Genomic DNA, 20653 nt, shown 5'->3' with positions numbered 1-20653 from the left:
CTGAAAGCTATTCCAGTTTTAATTAAATACCTTCATATGGATGAAGCTGCTTCAATTCTGTACAAAGGATTTCATGTGCTCCATGACAGGAGCTCATTCTCCTGAAGGGGTTTGGTCCCTTGTACTTCTACACTGGAAAGGGAAGAATGATGAGAGAAGCCTTTGGGGCTGTCCGAGTTTTTTTTCAGTTGAATCAGAACTAACCCTCTCAGAAAAGAAAAAAGCAACAACAACAACAACAAAGGGGCCTGTCACATAACTCACCAATGGCTCAGCTAAAGGACTTTAGAGGAAACCTCTCCCACCACAACTTCAGCAGGTTCAGGATCAAAAGCTTAGGGTGGGCTAACCCCTGTGAGTAGCACAGCAAAAGGTCCCTCTGACTTGCCACAGCTGATGCCGCCTATGGCCCTCCTGGGACTGACCTGGGAAGTGTATTGCCTTGAGTTAGCTCAAGGAGCTGTTCTCATCTTTCGAGTATGAGAAAACTCACAATACTGAAATAATTTCAAAGCCAAAGCTTAACTTCTTTGAATTATAATGAAAACCCCAAGGTACTCTAGATTATATAATAAAAGAAAATAGGTGTCACATGTTAAGTCAAATTACAATGTTTATGTTCAACCTGATAGAAATAAATGAGTATCTGCTACTGTAAAACTAAAAGTAGACCTCCCTCCCCAATGTCAGGAGGACCTTTCCTAAGCTGGAAGTTGTGACAGCAAAATGTGACATCTGCTATCCTTCTGGACTCGCGCTCCTTCTGGGCTGACTGAAGAACAAGCATGGGGAATCTGTCTGAAAGATATGGGGCAGCTGTCCTTCCATCACTCTTCACCTGAAAGTAGAGGAAAAACTTTTCCTTTCTTAGTTTAAAAGATTCTCTCAGTTAAAACCAGTAATTCGCATTTCCCAATGTAACCACAAGCCTGGGATCCTCTGCTGTTCCTTGTCCTTTGCTGGACAGTATGGCTTTGGACAAGGCCCAAAAGATTTGTCTGGACGCACCTTCTCCACTCACAGTGTAGTGAGCCCTGGTGCCAAACACAACATCAGGGACGCCAGTCTTGGGGCAAGGCACTTGAAAGTTAACTACTAAGACAACTAACTTTTAAGACATGTAAATCCTTCACTGGATCTAGTCATAAAACTCTCTAGCCTAACTCTGCATAGGTGGCTAATGAACTGGAGTGTGTCTGATTTCTCCTGCCTACTCTGAGACATCCTGGCCTGACTGCCAGAGGTCATCTGTTGTCCATACACACAAAAATGCATTCTTATTTCAGGCATAGGCAGAAATTACCCTTCCTCCCAATCATTGAACAAGATAAGCATTCCTAGACTCAAGAATGAAAACCTATTCCTCTCTGAGGATATACATGTTAAAATTTCTTGTCTATAAAACCAGCTCAGTGACGGTATTCTATTTCATTTTTGTCATGCGAAGTTTAGTTTGTATTTACAAGACTTATTTTGATACTTGGATAAATGTGTGTTATTGTTAATTATTAGTGCTCATAAGGTGTCAGAAGATTAAATGGGGCAGGGATTATGAATCACAATTTTACCTCTAAAAATGCAAAACCTGATAAAATTTGACCGAGCAGCTGAGGATTGATCAGGCAGTTGTTACGGATGCTTAATTGTCTGGTTTATGTAGTGGCCTGTGGTGCAGCACAATCAGAAAGGATAAAGTCCTGCTCACCTTGCATTTCAGATTCCTTCTAGTATGTAGGGAAGTTTTGCTCCATATGATAAAGCAGGAGAGCGCACCTAAAAAGTCTGCTTCCAGCCGTCAGGAGACTTCAGAGTTGAATTTCGAGGGGTAGTTTTTTTGACATATTTAGTCATTGTTCTTTTCAGAAGGCATAGGCAACCTAGGTGGATGAATCCCATTTCCGAACGGCATGGGTCCCACCAAAGATATTTTTCGGATGTTACATCAAAATAAAAAGGGATTTAGAACCTAAATATTTTAGTATGGGCTTTAAGACTAAGGTCCACGTTCAACAAAGGATTTAGACTTGTAACTCTTGTTTGGGCTTTTATCTCCCTGTTGGTGTCTGGAGGAAGTCAGAATCTCACACAGGAGTTTGTAGCCTAAACCCTCAGTGCTGGGCCTTAAAATGCCTCAGTACTGGTAAACTTCAGAGTCAGTGGATGTCAGTGGCACTCAGGTACATAACCTGCCAAAATCGCTTTAGCAAACGTAACCTTGGCCATCTAAGTCACATCGGATTTGCCACACTCAGAAGTGATATCCAAGGGCATTGGACAACCTGGGCTGAAAAATAAATACAGTTTGAGTGGCTGAGGCAAACACAGTTGCTGCTAGCCAAAGTCTCGACTACTGTTTCATGACTTGAGGCACAGACCGAAAGATTTCTGTGCTTCTTTGGGACTCCCTGCCAACATGCATGTCCAGAAGACGTAGGTAAACGCTGCAAAACTGGTATGTGTAATTGAAGACCTAGCTCATATTCTGTATCTGTAACAGAAATACAGAAGCAGCATGAAGGGAAATTTCAAATCTAAAGAAAAATCTGTGTCCTGGTTCAGCAGAAATGCCTGTATTCTCTGATTCTAACTTGAGCACTTAGAGGTGGCAAGAGCCATAGAGAGGCAGGCACCTGCAGAGACTGGCTGGGATCTTACATGAGCCCAAACATGTCCTGGAGAGTCCCTGTTTCTTTTTGCCACCCATGCCATGGGCCTGGGGTGAGCAGGCTCCTAATCGGGGCAACTCGATGGGTGCCTTAAATGAAGCGGAGTGACCAGGTCAGCCGTCTCCCAAAATGAGTGTCACCCTGGCCGTGAACACAGGCGTGGCTGGCAAAGGGGCAGCATCATAATTTAACCTTAAAAATCAGCATACACTCAAAAGTTTTGGGAGCAGAGAGCTTCCTGGGGTGCCAAAGAAGCAGCAGAAACGGGGGAACCTATTCACCTGTAAGATGCAGCAGCTGGCTGGGGCCCTGGGAAAGAAGGAAAAACATGGAAAAACAAGGGAAAGAAGTCAGACCAGCAGGGCTGGGAGGGCCTCCTCCCGCCCGCCCTCAGCGCTGCCTGGCATTGCTGGGACTTACTCATTCCTCTACCCACACCCCCGAAGAAAAAGAACAAAAACCAAAAACCCGTGGCTCTACCGGCTCTTCACAACGACATAAAAAATAAAAATACGAAGACCGGGGCTGGGCGAAGCTCCTGGGGGATGGCCCCCCGGCCGGGTTACGAACCACCTTTTGGGGCAGGTTTTGCGCGGAGGATCCGCGCCCTTCCTCTTGCCACAGGGCACCCTCCTCGCTCCCAAAAGCGGTCCCACCCCAGCCCCTCTCCCCACCGCCCCGCTCCCGAGGGCCGGGGCGTCCCCCGCGCCGCTCCGCCGGTACAGAAATCGGGGCGCCATGCAGCCGGCGCCTGCCCTGCCCGGGACAGGCGGGGGGCTTTACAAACAAGGAGAAAAGAGGAAAAGAAAAGAAAGAAGGAGCAAATCAATCCCCGGGTAAGGGCGCCGGGAGGAGCCGGCGGGAGGCCGGGCCGCCCCGTTGCGGCCTGCCCTCGGCGGCGCGGCGCGCCCGGCGCCTCCCGTTAGGTGGCGCTACAGACCTTACAACCACGTGCGCGGCGCGGGGCGGGGCGGGGAAGGGGGCGGGGGGGAGAGTAATTTAAAAAAATACCCCCCTTTTTGTCCGAAAGGCGGGGAGCCCCCTCCCCTCCCCTCCGCCCGCGGAGGGCCGGCGGCGGCGGGATGGCCTTTCCCCGCCGGGAGCGCCCGGGGTCACCTCCCCCCGGGGGCAGGTCCTGCCGGGGCCGCAGCCCGGTTCCCAGCCGGGGAGCTCGGGGAAATCCGCCCGCAGGTCCCCGTCCGTCTTCCTTTCCGAAAAGCGGCTCAGCCAATCTGCCCAGCCTGCCTCTTTGGCCGTTTCATTAATCCCACACACTTTTTTTTTTTTTTTAATTTTTTATTTCGGAGTCCCGCGTTTTCCCCCGGTTTTAGGAGACCCGGTGCTATAAAGCCACAAGTTTTCGGGCAGCCGGAGCGGGACTGCCGTGGGTGCAGGGCTCTGTCCCTCGCCCACACCGGCCGAGGCGGGGGGGTACGTGGAGGGCGCTGCTGGCTCGCTGGAAGGCGACTCCCCCAGCCGGTGCCCGGCCCGGTGCCGAGCAGAGGGGCGGCCGGGTCCCCCCATCGCTGCAGGCGAGCACCTTGGGAAGGAGTTAGGGCTGTCCCCGACGCAAAGGCCACCCCCGCACCCCTCCCCGCGCCTGCCGTCGGGCTGTGAACTTTCCGGTGGGGTAAGTTCTCCTTTAAGAAAGCGAAGTCTCCTCGTGCATATTTAGGGCCGTTGCCTGCAGTGCCCAGCTGACGCGGGGCTGGAGGCTTCACACGCGGGATCTGAATTGGCGGGGAGTAAAATCACCCGGGCTTTAAACGCACCCTCTGCCAGGGCTCCCGAGGGGAGCACCTCGCTGTTGCTTTAAACACATGTAAGTCAGAATCGAGGAGGGGCGGGAGAGGCGGGGAGCGGGGCTGAATCTAGTTAGGGAGATGAGTAGGCGATTTCGTTCATTCCCATCACCAATATATATACATATATATAGAAAAACAGAGTTTAGGGCAAGAAATCTTGTCCTTGGGCTTTTTGGTTTTTTGGGTGTTTTTTTTCCTGTATTCTTTTCCACCCAGTCCAGGGGCAACTGGCCCCCTCAACATGGGTGTATCCCCAAGGTAGGGGAGCCGGTGGCGTTTCGGGACTCCCTCCCCCCCCTTTTTTGCCCTCCACGAGAGCGCTCTGCCGGGCGCGCCGGTGGGTGCGAAGCGCGGAGGGGAGCGCCGGGAGGGTGAGTGACCCCGCCCCAGCTTCGGCCGGAGAGGCAGGAGGAGCCCTCCCTCGTCCCCCCGCGTCAGGGGGCTGGAAGATGTCCGTCCGCCCCCCCGCCGCGCTGGGGCTGGTATGCCCACCAAGGATCGGGGGGGACGGACCCCCCATCCCATCCCGGGGAGCTTGGAAAACCCCCCCTCCAACGGGCGGGCACCCCGCCACCTATAGGCGTCTGTACACTTCTGTACGTGTCGGAAACGCCAAAAGCGCGTCGCGAAGGTCAGGCGGGAGATCCCCCACGGCAGCTCCAGTGGGACTGAGCGACGCTCAGCGCTGCGCTCTTAGCGGTTTCCTGCCTTTCAAAGTGAACTTGTTCGAGTGTGTTGTTCAAAATGTGGTTCAGTAGTTACGCCTTCAAATTAAGTTGCTTCTCGGTCCTCATTGGGAAAAGCAGACATGTGTCCTCAATTGTATAGTATAAAAAAAAAAAAATCTACTAGGTACTTTATGATTCCATCTGGAGAAATTAAAAGCCCAGAGCTGTAATGTTTATTCTTACATAGTTTACAAAAAAAGGGGGAAATGTGTGAGACACATGTCTCCAAATATAACCAAAGTGCTTTCCCTTCTGGTTAAAAAGTTGCATGCAAATGTTTTCATTTTAACACTCCCTGCCACCTGTACTTCGCAGGGAAACTTTTCTTGGCGTTGGCGATGAAGCACCAATAGTACTTATTAATGAATTAATTATTATTATGGCTGCTGAATTGACTTAAAGTGCTTTGGAGGCCAAACTAATCCATGTTAATCAGTTACAATTAATTGTGTTTCAGCTGCTGCTTTAAACACCGTTCCAAAGACAGAGGCGAGGAAGCTGTGCATGGGGTTTATGGGGGGGAGTTGCTATGGGGTGCCCTGCCCGACCTCCGTGCCCAGGGATTTCCTTTCGGGCTGCAGAAACCGGCCCCCGTGCCCTCGTCGGGTCACGCAAAAGGGCAACTTGGGTGACAAACTCCTCTCCTCCTGGTGGAGGCTGCGAAGACGAAGGGATCCCCGGTCTTAGGAGTGAAGCTTGGAGGGCGGTGTGTGTGGAGATTTCCCTCCGGGATTCGCACCGTGGAGAGGGCGGCGGGCGTGTGTGCGCTTCGCCGCGCCGCCCTTGCTTTGAGCCGGGGCTTTTGTTTCCTCGGCGGAGGCTCCAGTGGGCAACGGGGCCGAAGGGTGCCCGCCCCAGGGGGCCCGGCCGCAGCCCCCGCCCGGGAGGGTGTGGGGAGAAGGGGGAAAAAAAAACCACAACAAAACCCCGAGGGGACGAGCAGCAGCTGGGCCGGTGGCTCTGTGCGTGCTGGGGAGGGCAGGGGGGCGGCCCTGGGCAGGCAGCCGCGACACCGAGGGGATGGCTGCCCTCCTGCCCGGCCGCCCAGCCGCCGGTGGGACTCGGGTGCTGGAGGCGCCGGGGAAGGGCGAGGCCGGGGAGCGGGGTTGGGAGAGTTGGCCAAAACCTGGGAAAGCACCCCCGGGGCGATGGGCTGGGGGGTTGGAAGGCGAGGGCCGCGGTTGTCCCGCCGGTGGCTGCGAGGACGCATCCCCTCCCCAGGGGGTAAAACGCGAAAGCATAGCGGGCCACGGCTCGGGTGGACCGGGCCACGACTGCGTACCTCGGGGAAGGGCTGGCGGGAGGAGGCTGGGCGCCCAGCTGCCTCTCTTCTGCCAGGTCTTTTCCTTAATAATGACACACACACACACACCCCCCCTCCCAAAGCGGAGGGAGAGCGAGCGGCATGTTGCGCTGGGGAGAGCCGGCCGGCCCCCCGGGCTGGGCGCCTCTCCGGCTCCTCGGCCTCCGGCCGCCCCTGGGGGGAAGCCTGCCCGGGGGGCACCGGGTGTCACGAAGGATTATCTGTCGTTAGGGGCTTACACTTCGCAAAAGCAAAACTCTTCCCCCACCCCTGCCCCAGCCTTCAACGTGATTTTTTTTTTTTTCTTTTATAGCTGTCCGCAGAATGGCAATTGGGAAACTGTACTCCCTCCCGTGCTCACTGGAATTGGGTTGCTGGGATTTTTTTGCGGTTTGATTTTTTTTTTCTTTTTTTTTCTTCTCCCACTCCGGCTCTTTCTCAAACATTCATTCCCTTTTGATTTGTTTTTGGTTTTTTTTTTTCCTTCATCCCATTGACTCTGCTTAGCTTTTGCTTAAGATGGGCAAGCAAAAAACCAGACAACCCTCCCCCTATACGTGCAATTAGATCTTTCTTGGAGAGCAATCAAACAAACAAATAAAAAAACTTTTACCTGCAAGAGAAGACAGTGTACAAAATTACACCACCACCCCCCCTTCCCGTCCCGTATCGAATACAGCTGCAGCTCAATGAAAACTGAGCGAAGAGTTGCGTTTTTCAAGTGGGAACGGAACAAGTAAGGTGTCAGCGGGCGGCGGGGTACGTAGGACACCGCTTTCCTGCTCATCACGCGTGGAATCGTTTTCTCCTGATGGGGCGGGTAGTGGTGTTCTCGCAGAGGTACAGGAAACAATCCCCGGCTCTCCTCTGTCACAAAAGCAGTCTGTTTTTGATAAAACATGCGTATTAACCAACTTTCTTCCTCTCCCTCCCTATTTTTATTTCTTTCCCCTGGCTGTGGGACGTAGGTGGCCGAGGGAAAAAAAAAAAAAAAAGAGAGAGAGAGAAGAAAGGAAAAAAAAAAGGCACTTGCGTTTGTGGCGGCACTTTGTCGTCGGGGCAGCAACACCCGCGTTAGATTATTGCCGGGGATTTATTTGCATGCAGCTGCAAACCCACAGCCCGGCTGCTGACCGCTACAGATAAAGGGCTGCAGGGCCGGCCCCTGCCCGGCCGCCGCGGCATCCAGCGGGGAGGGGGAGGATTTGGGGGTGGGTTTGCTCCCGATACAACCCGGGAGGGGTCACAGAGCCGGCAGCGGCCGGGTCCCGAGCGCAGCCAGAGGCTGCAGGTGCGGGGTGTGTGGGGGGGTGGCAGTAGCCCCACGGCCCCGGCCTGCAGCCCCCCTCCCACCGCCCGGCTCGCCCCCCAAAGGCAGCCGCAGCTCGCAAGCACCTCGAAGAAAAGCATCCCTTGATGCATGTGTCCCGAGAAAAAAGAACCGGTGGCGGGTCCTCGGGATGTCTTAGCGCTATTTTCAGTGCTTTGAAATTTGCAGTAACGTTGATGTTGTTGAGGTTTTTTTCCCCTTTTCCCCTCTCTTCAGCCCAGTCGCGATGTTTGACGAGGGAGCTCTTAACCTTTGAAGCAAGGGCTTTAGGTTCAAAACGCCTTCTTTGCTACCCCCTATATCCCCACACGTGCACACACACCCCCCCACGTTGCGAGCATGGATTTGGCTGCATCTGGGATGATGGATGCATTTGTCTCCTAAGGCCTTCTTCTACCTCGGGCCATGCCACCGGGTCTCCTCCACCTTCTCCCGGAGAGCCAGGTGAAGGCGCAGGGCTCCTGGGGCTTGAACTCTCTCCCCTCCCAGCGCAGCGGGAGCATAAGCTTCCCGGAGCGGGGCCGGCTCAGGGGCAAGCCCCGCCACCGTGGCTGGGTCCCACTCCCACTCCACGCGGGGAAGCAAACCACACCGCAAACTTTGGGGAGGGGGCATCCTCTCCATCCCTCTGCCCCGACGGCCGGCATGGGGCTGTAGGAGAAGGGGAAGACAAAACTGGATGTGGGGAGCTTGAATTATTTTGACAGAGGAAAGAGGCATTCCCAGGCCACGCAGGTTCCTTTGGCCGGGCGTGGGCAGAGGGGCTGCTCCCTGCGTATTTGGCACCTCTGCCAAATACAGAGGGCTACAGAGCAGAGTCTGCCGGGGTACGCCAGGTGGGCCCTTCCACGGGGAAAACCGCCCCGCGAGGGCGAAGATGGAAGGACAATGAAGATCACAAACATAACACGCAGAGACACGCTCACCCACCACCCGTTTCTCCTTCGCATCCCCACGGCGGTGCGTGGGGATGTCGCGCTGCCCCTAGGCCAGGCCACGCCGAGGGAAAGGGGATTGAATCCCTTCTGCCTGCCTGCCGGGACGGGGAGGGAGGGACGGGGACGGTTTGGGCGGCGGGAGGGCAGCCCAGCCCGCCGGGCCGCCCCGTCTAACGCGGAACCACCCGGGCGCGGCCCGGGCAGGAGTGGTGCGGCCGGGCTGCGGAGGCACGGGAGCGCATGGCCCCCTCGCCCCCCCTCCCCCGTGCTCTGGGGGTTTCTCCAGTCCGCCTCCCCCTGGAAACTGGGGGAACGGGGGGTCCGGGTGTGCTCGCGCGAAGTGAGGCGCGCCCGTGGGCTGCAGCGGATCAGTCGTGAGAGCGGCCGGGAGAGGGGCAGGAGGGGCTGGAACCCCTCGCCGGCTCCGTGCGGAGCGGGGCTGTGTTGTCATCTTTGTTTTGGTCGTGTCGTTTTGTTTTCCAGGGGATTTGGAACAATGGCTGGAGTGGATTATTCATTCCCGTGGGCAATACTTCCCTGTATGGGCTTCGGGATGCAGCCGGAGGCTCGGGAACAAAGCGGGCATCTAATGTCAAGGTAACTGGTTCCCTTCCTTTGTTGATGCTATTGTTAATGAGGGGGCTCACTCAGCCCTGGCCTCAGCCGTGCTCTATGGCATTAATACTGACTTGAGAGAATAGGCAGAGCAATTAAAAAACAAAACCAAAACCCAGAACAGAAGCAGCCAGCCCAAGCCTAGTTCTTCAGGTAAAACACGCCTCTTCTGGGCTACTGAGAATGATATCTCATCTTGCCTGGCCTTTGCAGAAATACATGTACTGTTCATAAGATTAAACACATCCGTATCCATTGTTAACACCTAGGGGAGGCACCGTAACCCTGTCCTTCAGCCCAAAATCAAAAGGGAAAGACATTATTTTCAAATACCCACAATCAGAGCAGGAGGGAATTCTTACCATGCTCAAAAAAAAAAAAACTAACAAAATAATTCTTTTAATTACGATAATCTAAACGTAGTAGAAACCTGAGCGTTTATTGACTCATTTTCTTCTTCTCGAGGTAGTGGATGGTATTTAAAGTTCAACATTTCACACAGCTCCTTGTTTAGTTTAATTTCCTCGACAATCTAGGCGATTTCAGCAAACTGAGTTAAGAATTTTGGTACACATTTGAGTATGGATCTGCATAAAATAGAGAAGGCGGTAGAGCTGGGGAGAGGATATTTTATTATTTTAGGAAGAGAAGGGAGTGTATGTTTGCATGTGTGTGGGGATGCATGACAGAGAGAAAGAGGGAAACAAATGGAAAGCTTTGCACCTTACATTTGGTCTGTGGCTTTAGTGTGGACTCTGGAACGAATATTTATTAGATTTCTATGAGAAATGTCCCACTCGGGCAGATGGGCCTCTGTTTTGAATGAGAGAGCCAGAAGACGAAAGAAATGTATGTTACTCCAGCACAATTCTTCACCAACTCATTCTCTCCCCTCCCCGCCCCTTTGGAAAGATTAGTTTCAGCTCTGCTATCCTGGGCCCATTTTCTGTCGGGGAAGGGGATATAATAATGATCGATGCCCAGCACTTCTCATTTCTTTTGTACTTGGTAAAAATTCGCAACGTCTGGAACTTGGAGGGGAGATGGAGACATGAGCCCAAACTCAGCTTCAGAGGATGTCCCCATCCTCTGGCTCTCACCAGCAACTCATGCAGGGTTGGGGAAATTCTGAATAACCAAACCAAGCCACTCAGAAGACCCCCAGCCCACACCTCCCCTACGGCCGTGTGCTTGCTTTTTGTATTTTAGCTGCCTGCTCGGTGAAGTGGTCAACATACATCGGGCTACCTGGGTTTATGCAACCGGCTCAGGGTGTACGTTAGTACTCCAGTTGGAAATGGAGCCTGGAGTTGTTGAGCAAACAGTTCCCGCTCGACTGTAGTGTGGACTGAATGCTGTATAGTCAGCTCTATGGAGCGCTGGCAGGGAAGTAGCACCAAGCATTTCCAAAACTAATAACAAAAAGGTTACTATATATAAAACGTTTATACAGCCCACACTGCCTCAAGTTGTTTAAATTTCGGTTTGATGCACATAAATATAGCAGCCATGCGGTTCCCCATTAGCCAGTCCCTGCTTTTTTAAATCAATTCATTTCAATTTGAAAGGATGGCCCCAGACGCAAGACAGTCAACAACCCTTTGGCTTTCTCCACTCAACGTGGACCTCAGGAAGAAATAGCATCTGTCTTTGTCATTTCACACGCCTATCTCGGTGCCTTGACATTGTCTTTAAGCACAGGCCTACTACCAGTGAGGGTAACAGTCCCCAGCTGGTTTCCCCTTTCTAATCCATTTTCCCCCTCCTTGTCTTACGCTCTTTCTGAAGAAGAAATAATTCCGCTGGGACCCCATGCCTGGACTTTGGATGGCATGGCACAGCGGCCTAATCTGAAAGCACCATCCCTGTGGGTAGAAACTCTCCTCTGTATCGTGTCCCTTGCAAGAAAGGCAGCAAGGGGACACTTGGAGTGCCCAGGCGTCTGGCATCAAGGAGCAGCAACCCACTCCACACTGCTGCAGAGGGAAGTTTGCTCCCAAACCAGACACTTCGTGGTGCTCAGTACTGGTGTCGAATCGGTTCAGACCATCCCCAGTCTAAAATAAAAAATCTCCATTCTGGCGTGCCAGTGAACCCATCTTGCTAAGCCTTCCCTGTTGGCGTTGAAGGTATCGAGCGGATGCAACGCTGCCTTTTCACCCCACTGATGTGTGCAACGGGAACGATTCAGAAAAGTTCTGTTTAGGTTTTTTTCCCCTTGTAGATGAGGGAATGCAAGCTATCAGAAACAAGCCTGTGTTTGAAGGTACAGTTTTCAACATGTGAGTGGGAGACATATGTACTGGCACAATTCAACTGCTCTATAAGGGCTGCGCTCGGATTTTGGCTTTTAATCTCAACTCTGTTAGAGAGAGAGATGCAAAATGGAAGGGAATGTGATTATTTATGCTGTAGCCTTGTGATACTCATCTTATAACCATTGGGGAGAGAAGCAAAACACTCTGCTAAAGCTTTGGGTGAGCCTGAGTTTCAGGGGGACTGTAAGTCTTCACAGGTTCTCACTTCACTGCCTTTCTTCCCTTGGTATTTGTTATATGGGATTTTTTTTTTTTTTTTGTCTGCTGTTCTACGTTTTAAAGTGAGTAGAGACTAAATCCTGCTGAGAGAGAGAGAGAGCTCCCTCCATCACAAGCTCACATTTGGAAAATGCCTACCCCCCTCGACCACCCCCCTGCAAGCCATCCTCCCCCTTTCAGGGGAGAAAAGAAAACCTTAAAAGAGAAAGAGGGAAAGGGGGAGAGGGAGGGGGGACCCCCTGATTCCTCAGTGACCTGCACAGCTTGGACAGACCTCCGAGTTCCCCTTCCCCTCCCATAGACAAACCCCATAGTAAAAAAATCCCACATGCCTGAACTTTTAATGTGGCTTGGGGTTTTTACAATTCAGGCTCTATTTTATCATTTTCAAGGCGTCAAAAAACAGAACAAAACCAAAACAAAAAAAAAAGAGATGGAGGGAGAAGAAAGTTTCTATTTAAGTGTTTATTGCTAAAAAAGCACCACAACCAAAGCCCCAGCCCTCAGTATAGGCGACCAGCCGCCCCTGCAGCCAGTGCCCCGTCCCAAAAGCTGCCCTTCCCGCGGGCAGCTGCCCGCACACAGGGGAAGGCAAGACAGGCAGCCCCAGCTCCGCTGCCTGCACCCTGCCCGAGGGCTCCTGCCTGCTGCCCCCGCGGAGGGGGCCGCCCCTCAAACGCTGCGGGGGGGGCGGGTCAGCCCTGCCTGGGGGCTTCGGGGCTGGCGGGACAGGTTTTTGGTACTGCTAAAGGCATACACACACACACACATATATATATACACCATACATACACATCTTTATATATAGATTTATATGTAGGTGTCTAGTCTATGTTTAAATAATCCTATCTATACACACAGTCCGCCTCTGATGAGGTCATTCTCCCATATATACGAGATTGGGTGCACGATGCCAGAATCTAACGCCAAGATCTTCTCTCCCCCGATCGAAGCGGAATATAAAGTAAATGTTAGCAGAAGAGGAAATAAATTTTGGAGGGAGACGTTCAACATGGTGTCCCTGAAGGTTTCTCTCCTGCCCTCCCCAGCCGAAGTACCCACGCACTTGCTGCCAAAGAGAACCATTTCGGTGCAGGAGGCTCCTGCTTCAGAGCAAGGACAGGCTGCACCCCGGATCGTGGGGCTGTGCCTCCCTGGGGCTGCCCCTTGACATTTTTAATCCTCCTTTTATTTTTATTTCTTTTTCTGTTTTTTTTTTCTTTTTTGCCCTGTGGCTCCAAATGTCTTAATGTTGGGGATTTTTTTTTTTCTTTGATTTCAGGAAACTCAAAACGGAAGGGGGATGCTGCTTGAAAGTGACTCAAAAAAGGTTTCGCTTTGCAGCCATCAGTAGCACCAGGAGACAGCTCCATTAAAAAAAAGTAGTTTTCCACTGCTCTTGAAAAGCCGTTATTTTTTACATCGCTTTTAGGAAGATAGATTAACAAAACATCACATTTCAAGCCACTCTGATCTGTAATTAAATGGAGGAGCCGGTTTGTATTCTCCTATGGCTTTTACAGAAGTTGCAGTGATCCAAAGTCAGGTTGCTGTGTCAGAGTGGCATTTTTATTAATGAGAATACAAAAAGCTTGCATATTCTTAGCCCGGCTTGAATTTAGTTGCTAAGCAACCGCTGTATGGTAATTCATCCGCGAAATTTAAATCTTGGAGAAAGGATCCTGCGTTTTGCTGAATGGTCGCCACGAGGAAAAACAACTTGTGGGACCCGCAGCAGCTGCCGCCGCGGCACCGCGCCCGCCCGCCCGCCGCCCGGGGCCGGCCCGCCGCCAGCACCGGCCCGCCCGCCCCTCTCGGGCCGCCCCGCCGGGAAGGGAGCGCGGCCTGGTACCGGCGGCCGCCCCGTCGGCGCTGTCTCGCACTGGCCTTCCAGCCACGCGTGGGGAAACGCGGCACCCCCGGGGGGGTGGTAGTGGGGAGTGGCGGCCGGGTCCCGGCGCGGCCCCGACGGCGCGGCCCCGTGGGCGCCCCTGCGGCCCCGGCTGCTCCTTTAGCATCAGGGAGGACGGGGTGGGCGGCGAACCTTCCCCCGCTCGGCCTTCACCCCTGAGCTTTTTGTCTCGCCAAAGCCCCTTAGCCAAAAGAAGCTCCCCACCGCCGTGCCGCTGACACCGCGGGGTGGCCCGCTGCCTTCCTCTCCCCTCTCCCCCGCCGCCCCTTGGGGACTTCGCCCGCTCCTTGATGCCGAACCGCAACTGCAAATACCGGTTACCTCCTCCGCTCGCCCCCTCCACCCGCCCGGCCACAGGCGAGCCAGCTCCTCGCCACCCCGGCTTCTAGCAAAACCGGGCCCTCTCCTCCCGCGCTCGCTGCGCGCCCGCCTGCGAGGCCGGGACTTGTTGCGTGTCCTTCTTCGAGTTTGATTAATTGCCCTGGAACTTTAAGCAAACTAAAGTACATGCGGCGAAGCAGCTCACGCCTACAGCCTGGTCCTGCAGCCTGCCAGCTACAGAGGCAATCTGTAACACTCTCCTGCAAAGTCTCTCTGCGCCTCAGAAAGGTTTCCCTGCGTATGTAACATATAGAAGTATCGCTTTTGCTGCAGCTTGAAGATGTTGATAATTTATTACAAAAATAAACGAATAAATACAACAATATACTGTTGCTTTCAACAGGATAAATATTTTACAAATATAGAATTTAAAAAAAAACAAATTCAATTGTTAAAATTATTTAAAATATCACACTTATTGATAAAATTATCAATAGTATATACCGCATTTCATATTAGAACCAATTACTCTTTAAACGTTCCAGTTAAAACCATTCATACAAAACAAGTTATGAGCATTGTAATGTGCAAACGCGAGTCACTACATTAAAGCATAAGGGTTCTGTAAGGATCACTTTCCGATAGGAACCACCGCGTTTTTAAACCAAGGTAGAGCTCGCTCTTTGCTAAATTCTGGAAAATATGCGGATCAACAGCAGTGAGATGACTACTTTAAATACACCTGCAAATGATTTATTGTGTACGAGACTCGACGGTGGAAGGATGGGATGTGAGTGAGAAGACTGGGGCGTAGTAGAGGACCGCAGGATATGAAAATGTAAACTATATATAATCACATCTCGGGATTACCCAGACTGATCAAACATAACTTTGTAAAACAATTCGATTTCCTTTAGGCGGAGAAAATAAAAAACAAAACAAAACAAAAAAACCCACGAAGAAAAAGAACAACCACAGCAACAACAACAAAAAAGAGTAAGGAAAACGATGCCGACTCAGTTGCTAAGCACAGAACACTGATACTAGAAATGAATACAATTACTAAATTCATTAAGAGATCTGGCGATATATAACAATATTTTCATTATTTACACGTGTGACGATATAACGCTCTGTGCAAACCCTCTCAGTTATCATCTACCTCCTCTTCTCTCATCGACGCACAACCCTGAAATTCCTAAATACATTCAAAGGGTTCATTTTCTCGAGGAAAGGCGGGGTGGGGGGGGAGCGCCCGTGGCCTCACTTTTTGTGCATAAGAGGTCCACGGAGCGGGCACGCTCCGCCAGCCCCCGCGGCCGGCGGCTTCTCCCCCCGCCTAAAGCCCCGCTTTGCTCAGGCAGCAACCCGCCAAGGGCTGCCTTTTGATAGAAACCAGTGTGAAGCCTTAACGTTAGCTCTTTGTTACCGTCCAAATCCAGTGTAACCAAATCCCGTTCCGAAATGGAAATCGACCTTCTCCGTGCCTGATAAACCGCTCCCCTTCACGTGTGAAAAAGAGGGTCCCACCTCGGGTGCCACCGGCCCTGCCCCTCCCCGCCTGCAAAATTAGCCAGGAGCTTTTGCTAAAACGAACAAAAGAAAGAGCGTCCTTTACCCTTTCGGGTTTTCTCTCCCTTTGTTGAGTTTGGTTCTCCCCACCCCCCTATCCCCCCCGCCTTCTTCCTCCGTGTCAGTGGGGCCTTTCGGATCTCACAAATCAAACAGAGGGTGATATTTTACCCACGGGCTGGTGTTAAAATAACGCGCCCCGGTGCGCGGCGCTCGGCCCGGCTTTGATTTACGGGCTGAGGCCGGGCCTGGCCGGGAGGGAGAGATGGTTCTTGTCCCTGCAGCAGCTTCCTGGGAGGTTAACCCCTGCCGTAGAAGCAGGTAGAGAAGCAAGGCGGAGGGGGTGGGAGGAAGAGGAAGGAGCCACGGACGAGACGGATGGTAAAGGAGAACCTTACTCCCCCGCAGACTGGTAGTGAGGGCGGGTGGAGGCGTTAGGTGCAGCTCTCCAGCTCCCACAACCTCCCCGCTCCAAACATGAAGAGAGGTGCAAACGGTCGCTCACTTGTCCCCAGGTCGCGATAAATTACAGCGGGTAAATGTGACGAGGCTAGCTGGTGCGTCTCTTGGCACCTCCGACGTTACCGACACACGCGTGGGTTCGCACAGGAGGTACGGCAGCGCTGTGGCAGAGTGGAGGAGAAAACTAGGCTACACCACTGCACACACCATAGAAAAACCCTAAACCAACAACAACAGCAGCAGCAGCAACAGAAACGGTGAACTAGGCGGCCGCACGTAGGACGCTGAAAGAATTATTCTATATATCCTTTTTTTGGGAGGGAAAAAGAAAAGTACCTTCTCCTTGAATTATGAAGAGAAATTAAACACAGATATTTATACAGACATAAAACGCATCAAAAGAAATTATAGCTTAGCCCCCCTGCCTTCCCCCCACCCCAAGCCTCAGTTTGCAGAGAAAGAAAAAGGCGAGACAACTTTTGGGGAGCCCCTTGCCCCCTCAGCGCCGGCCACTGACCACCAGCCCACAGGCATTGCCCGCACCCCTCAGCGCAAACCTGTATCCGACCCACGCAAAAAAAAAAACACCTTTTCCGGAAGAAGTTGGCCTTCTGATCACCTCTAGTCTCGCCTGCCTTCCCCACGGCACAGGGGTCCTGGGTGGGCAGGGGAGGGGCGGCTGAGTAGGGGTGCTGGGGGGTGGCGGGGGGCAGCGGCGCAGGCCCCCCGCATTGCTCTCACCTCAGCAGCATCTCCCTCCCCAGAACTTTTTTTATTTTATATATATATATATACTTTTTTTTCCGACACAGTGTTTACGCATCAGACACAGACTATTTCATTCTAACAAATTTATTTTCTCAATCAGCTCTTACGGAATCACTACTCAAATTAAATTACAATCAAATTATCACATCAAAAGATACCCTTATTACCTAACAACTGTCCATATTTTCATTTCATTTTGATTTGTGCTCGTCTGAAAAAAACACGTAATACAAGATCTGGGGAAAAAATAAATTACCGTTTTGCAGCAGTTCATAGGTATTCTGAATAAAATATTAAAAGAAGTCATTTAATGAAAATATAAAGCAAATTTTTTTTTTTAGATCAACAACGGATCTAACAATTCTATATTGCCGTCTTTTTGAAAAGTCTGTTTATTAAAACCTACCAAAAACACTGCTTGGAAATGGCAGTATTATATAATCACATCCACAGCACCCATTCAATCAAAGTTGGCAACGGATTTAGGAGAGGAGAAGTTCAGATAAGTGCAGCTGCAGATGCTCAGTCCTTCTAAATCCCTTTATCTGAATCAGTCCAGAAATAAAAAATAAAAATATTAATAAAAAAAATATTAGCAGTGGATTCTTTTTTTTTTTTTTAATGACTCTTCCATGATGATTGGCAGCCATCAGGAGCAGGACTTTGACAGCCCTAAATTATTACCCTTTCTCTTGCTGGTTCCCTTAATTCATGCAAAGTCCTTCTACAGAGCTCGAACTTTAGGGACCAACAACCTCTCCTTCTCCCACCCTCCCCCCGGCGTCTGTCCCTCCCCCCTTTCTCCTCAGGGTCAGCTTTTCGGCGTGCGGGCATTTATTTCCATGTTTCTGTTCTATAGCTATACCTATATATATAGATAAATATATATATATGTATTTGCTTCCCTATGCAGTCTGCTTGGTTTTAGTGCTGTGTGCATTTTTTTTTTCCTGGAAAAAAGTGGCCCCTTTCATTTTGCAGAATATATAGATATATAGATATATATGTTTTCAGAGTGGATATCTGCCTTGCACCAAAATTCTATGGTTTGGCCAAGAAAAACAGGGTGCTGGAATGCAGCAGGCACCCTCTGATTAACGGGATTATTTTGCTTCTGCTTCCCTTTTTTTTGGATTGCTCCCATTCAAAAAAAAAAAAAACAAAACCCAAAAAAACAAAGAAAGAAAGAAAAATAAAAAGAGAGAGAGAAAGAAAAGAGGGGGGGGAAAAGTTTCCGTGATTCATAGAAGATAGAAGAGAGCCCTTTTGGGGATAGGGGGGGAGAGTGCGGGGGGGGGGAAGGAGGGGAGAGAAGAGGTGCAGGCATCAATGGTGTTCCTCGCTGCGAGAGGGGGCTAATTTGGAGAGTGAAAAATAAAAATAATATTAAAAAAAAAAAGCCCCAGCCCACCCGCCCGAGCCCGAGCCCTACAACCAACCCCCCGGCACATCTGCAGTTTTGGTGCATTACGCATCTCCACCCCGTTTTCCCAACACGGTCTAAACGCTCTCTCGCTCGGATCGACCTTCGCCGCCGCTCCCTGTTGGTATCGGCCTTATATATATATATATAGATAGATGCACGCGTATATCCATATATATATAAACACAAGCAGTCTGAACGAGCCTGGATCGTGTCTCTGTGTGTGTGTGTGTGTGTGTGTGCGTGCGTGTGTGTGAGTGTGTCTGTGTGAGCGTGCGGGTGTGCGCGGCGCTGCCGCTGCCGGTGCCGGTGGCTGTGCCGGTGCCGGTGGCGGTGGCGGTGCCGGTGCCCGGCCCGCGCTGCCCTGCGCCCCCCGGCCCGCCCTCGGAGCCCCTCACTGCACGCTGGTCTGCAGTCCGTGGTGAGGGGGCGGCGTGTCGGAGTTGACGGTGCCGACCTGGGAGTAGACATCGTCGGGGGTCTGCTGCTGGATCCCCGGGGGGGTCATCCGTTTCTCTTTCTGCCTCCGATTGCAAAACCAAACCCTGACCACCTCCTTCTCCAGCTGCAGGCTGTCCGCTAGGTTCGTAATCTCCTGGGCGGAGGGCTTGGGGCATTTCAGAAAGTGGCTCTCCAAGGCCCCCTTGACACTCACCTCGATGGAGGTCCGCTTCTTCCTCTTCCTGCCCTGGGCGGCGATCTTGTCGATGCTGGTAGGGCTGCCCGTGGAGGAGTCGGCTTCCTCCAGCCACTTGTTCAACAAAGGCTTCAGCTTGCACATGTTCTTGAAGCTGAGCTGCAGGGCCTCGAAGCGGCAGATGGTGGTCTGCGAGAAGACGTTGCCGTAGAGGGTGCCCAGCGCCAGCCCCACGTCGGCCTGGGTGAAGCCCAGCTTAATCCGCCGCTGCTTGAACTGCTTGGCGAACTGCTCCAGGTCGTCGGAGGTCGGCGTGTCCTCGTCCGAGTGCGGGTCGTGGCTGTTGACGCCGCCGTGGTGCGGCGGGTGATGCCCGGGGTGCGGGTGGTGGTGGTGGTGGTGGTGCCCGGGGTGCTCGCCCAGCTCCGGCGTCTCGCCGCGCACCAGCCCCGGGTGCACCAGGCTCTGCCCGCCGGGGGGGGGGCTCAGCATGCCGTTCACCGTGAAGCCCCCGGGCTGCGAGTAGAGGAGCGACTGCTGCTGCTGCTGCCCGCCGGCCATGGAGGGCAGGTGGGCGGCCGCCGCCGCCGCCCCCCAAGCCGCCGGGTGCCCCTGGTGCGGGGGGCCCAGGTGGGGCGGCCGGTGGTGCAGCGCCGCGCCCGAGTGCAGGTCGTCGCGCCCGCCGCTGCCCTTGACGTCGGGCGGCGGCGGCGGCGGCTGCTGGGGGCTGCCCGTCATGCCCACGGGGCTGCCGGACCAAGGCGAGCCCGCTTCGGCGGCGGCGGCGGCGGCGGCGGCGGCGGCGGCGGCGGCGTGGGGCAGGGCTGTCACCCACTGGTGGGCATGGCTCAGCATATGGCCGCCGTTGCTGGCGGCCATGGCGCCCGGCATGAAGTCGCTCTGGACCATCTTGGCCGCCGGGTCGCCGCGGTAGCCGCCCGCCACCGAGGTGACGGCCACGCTGCCCGGCTGCATGCCGCCGCCGCCGCCACCGCCGCCGCCGCCCGAGTCCGCGTGGACGATGGAGCCGGCCGCCAGGATGCCGTTGCCGGGGAGGTAGGGGTTAGAGGTGGCCGCGGCCATCCCGCGCCCGCCGCCCGCCGCTCGCCCCCGCCGCGCCGCCGCCGCCGCGCCGCCGCCGCCGGCTGCCGGGCGCCCGCCGCGAGCACCCTTGCCCGGCGCTGCCGGGGCCGCTGCCGGGGCCGCCGCCCGCGCCGCCGCCGCCGCCGCCGCCTTCCCAGCCTCGCCGGGGCGCCGGGGCGCGGGGTTCACCTGCTAGCGCTCCGCGGCGCGCTGTCCTCCGCCCGTCCGCCGGCCGTCCTGCCTCCGCTCCGCGGCGCGCTGTTGGCGGTCGCCGGCTCTCGCTTCGTCTCTTTTTTTCTTTTTTTAAAGCGCTTTTCTTTTTTTTTTTTTCCCCCAAAAAGAGAAATATTTAGCTGTACATATATTTTTTTTTCCTCCGCCTTCTTTCTCGTCCGAGTTCGCTGCTCGCAGGGAGGAAACCAAACAAAGGCTAAAAAGCGAAAAAGGGGGGGGGGGAATCAAAAAGCCCCCGTGCCTTCTCCCCTCCGCTCCCCTAGGAGTACATCTCCACCTCTCAGCCTTCCCCTCTCAGAGTGAAACTTTTCCTTTTCTT

At 53.3% G+C, this 20653-nt stretch overlaps 1 protein-coding gene across 1 annotated transcript; it reads right to left on the bottom strand.

Annotated features, from left to right (window-relative positions):
- Nucleotides 1-18620: 18620 nt before the first annotated feature.
- POU3F3 (POU class 3 homeobox 3) lies at nucleotides 18621-20100 on the bottom strand (the record flags this gene model as incomplete). The annotated part of the gene is made up of 1 exon (XM_082014060.1): nucleotides 18621-20100. The coding sequence occupies one exon, from the start codon at nucleotides 20098-20100 to the stop codon at nucleotides 18775-18777; it is 1326 nt and encodes a 441-aa protein (XP_081870186.1). The 3' UTR covers nucleotides 18621-18774.
- Nucleotides 20101-20653: the final 553 nt, after the last annotated feature.

The sequence above is a fragment of the Phaethon aethereus genome, assembly GCF_964289735.1.
Source record: "Phaethon aethereus genome assembly, chromosome: 1".
Lineage (NCBI taxonomy): Eukaryota > Metazoa > Chordata > Aves > Phaethontiformes > Phaethontidae > Phaethon > Phaethon aethereus.
This window is presented reverse-complemented; position numbering and strand designations above follow the sequence as displayed.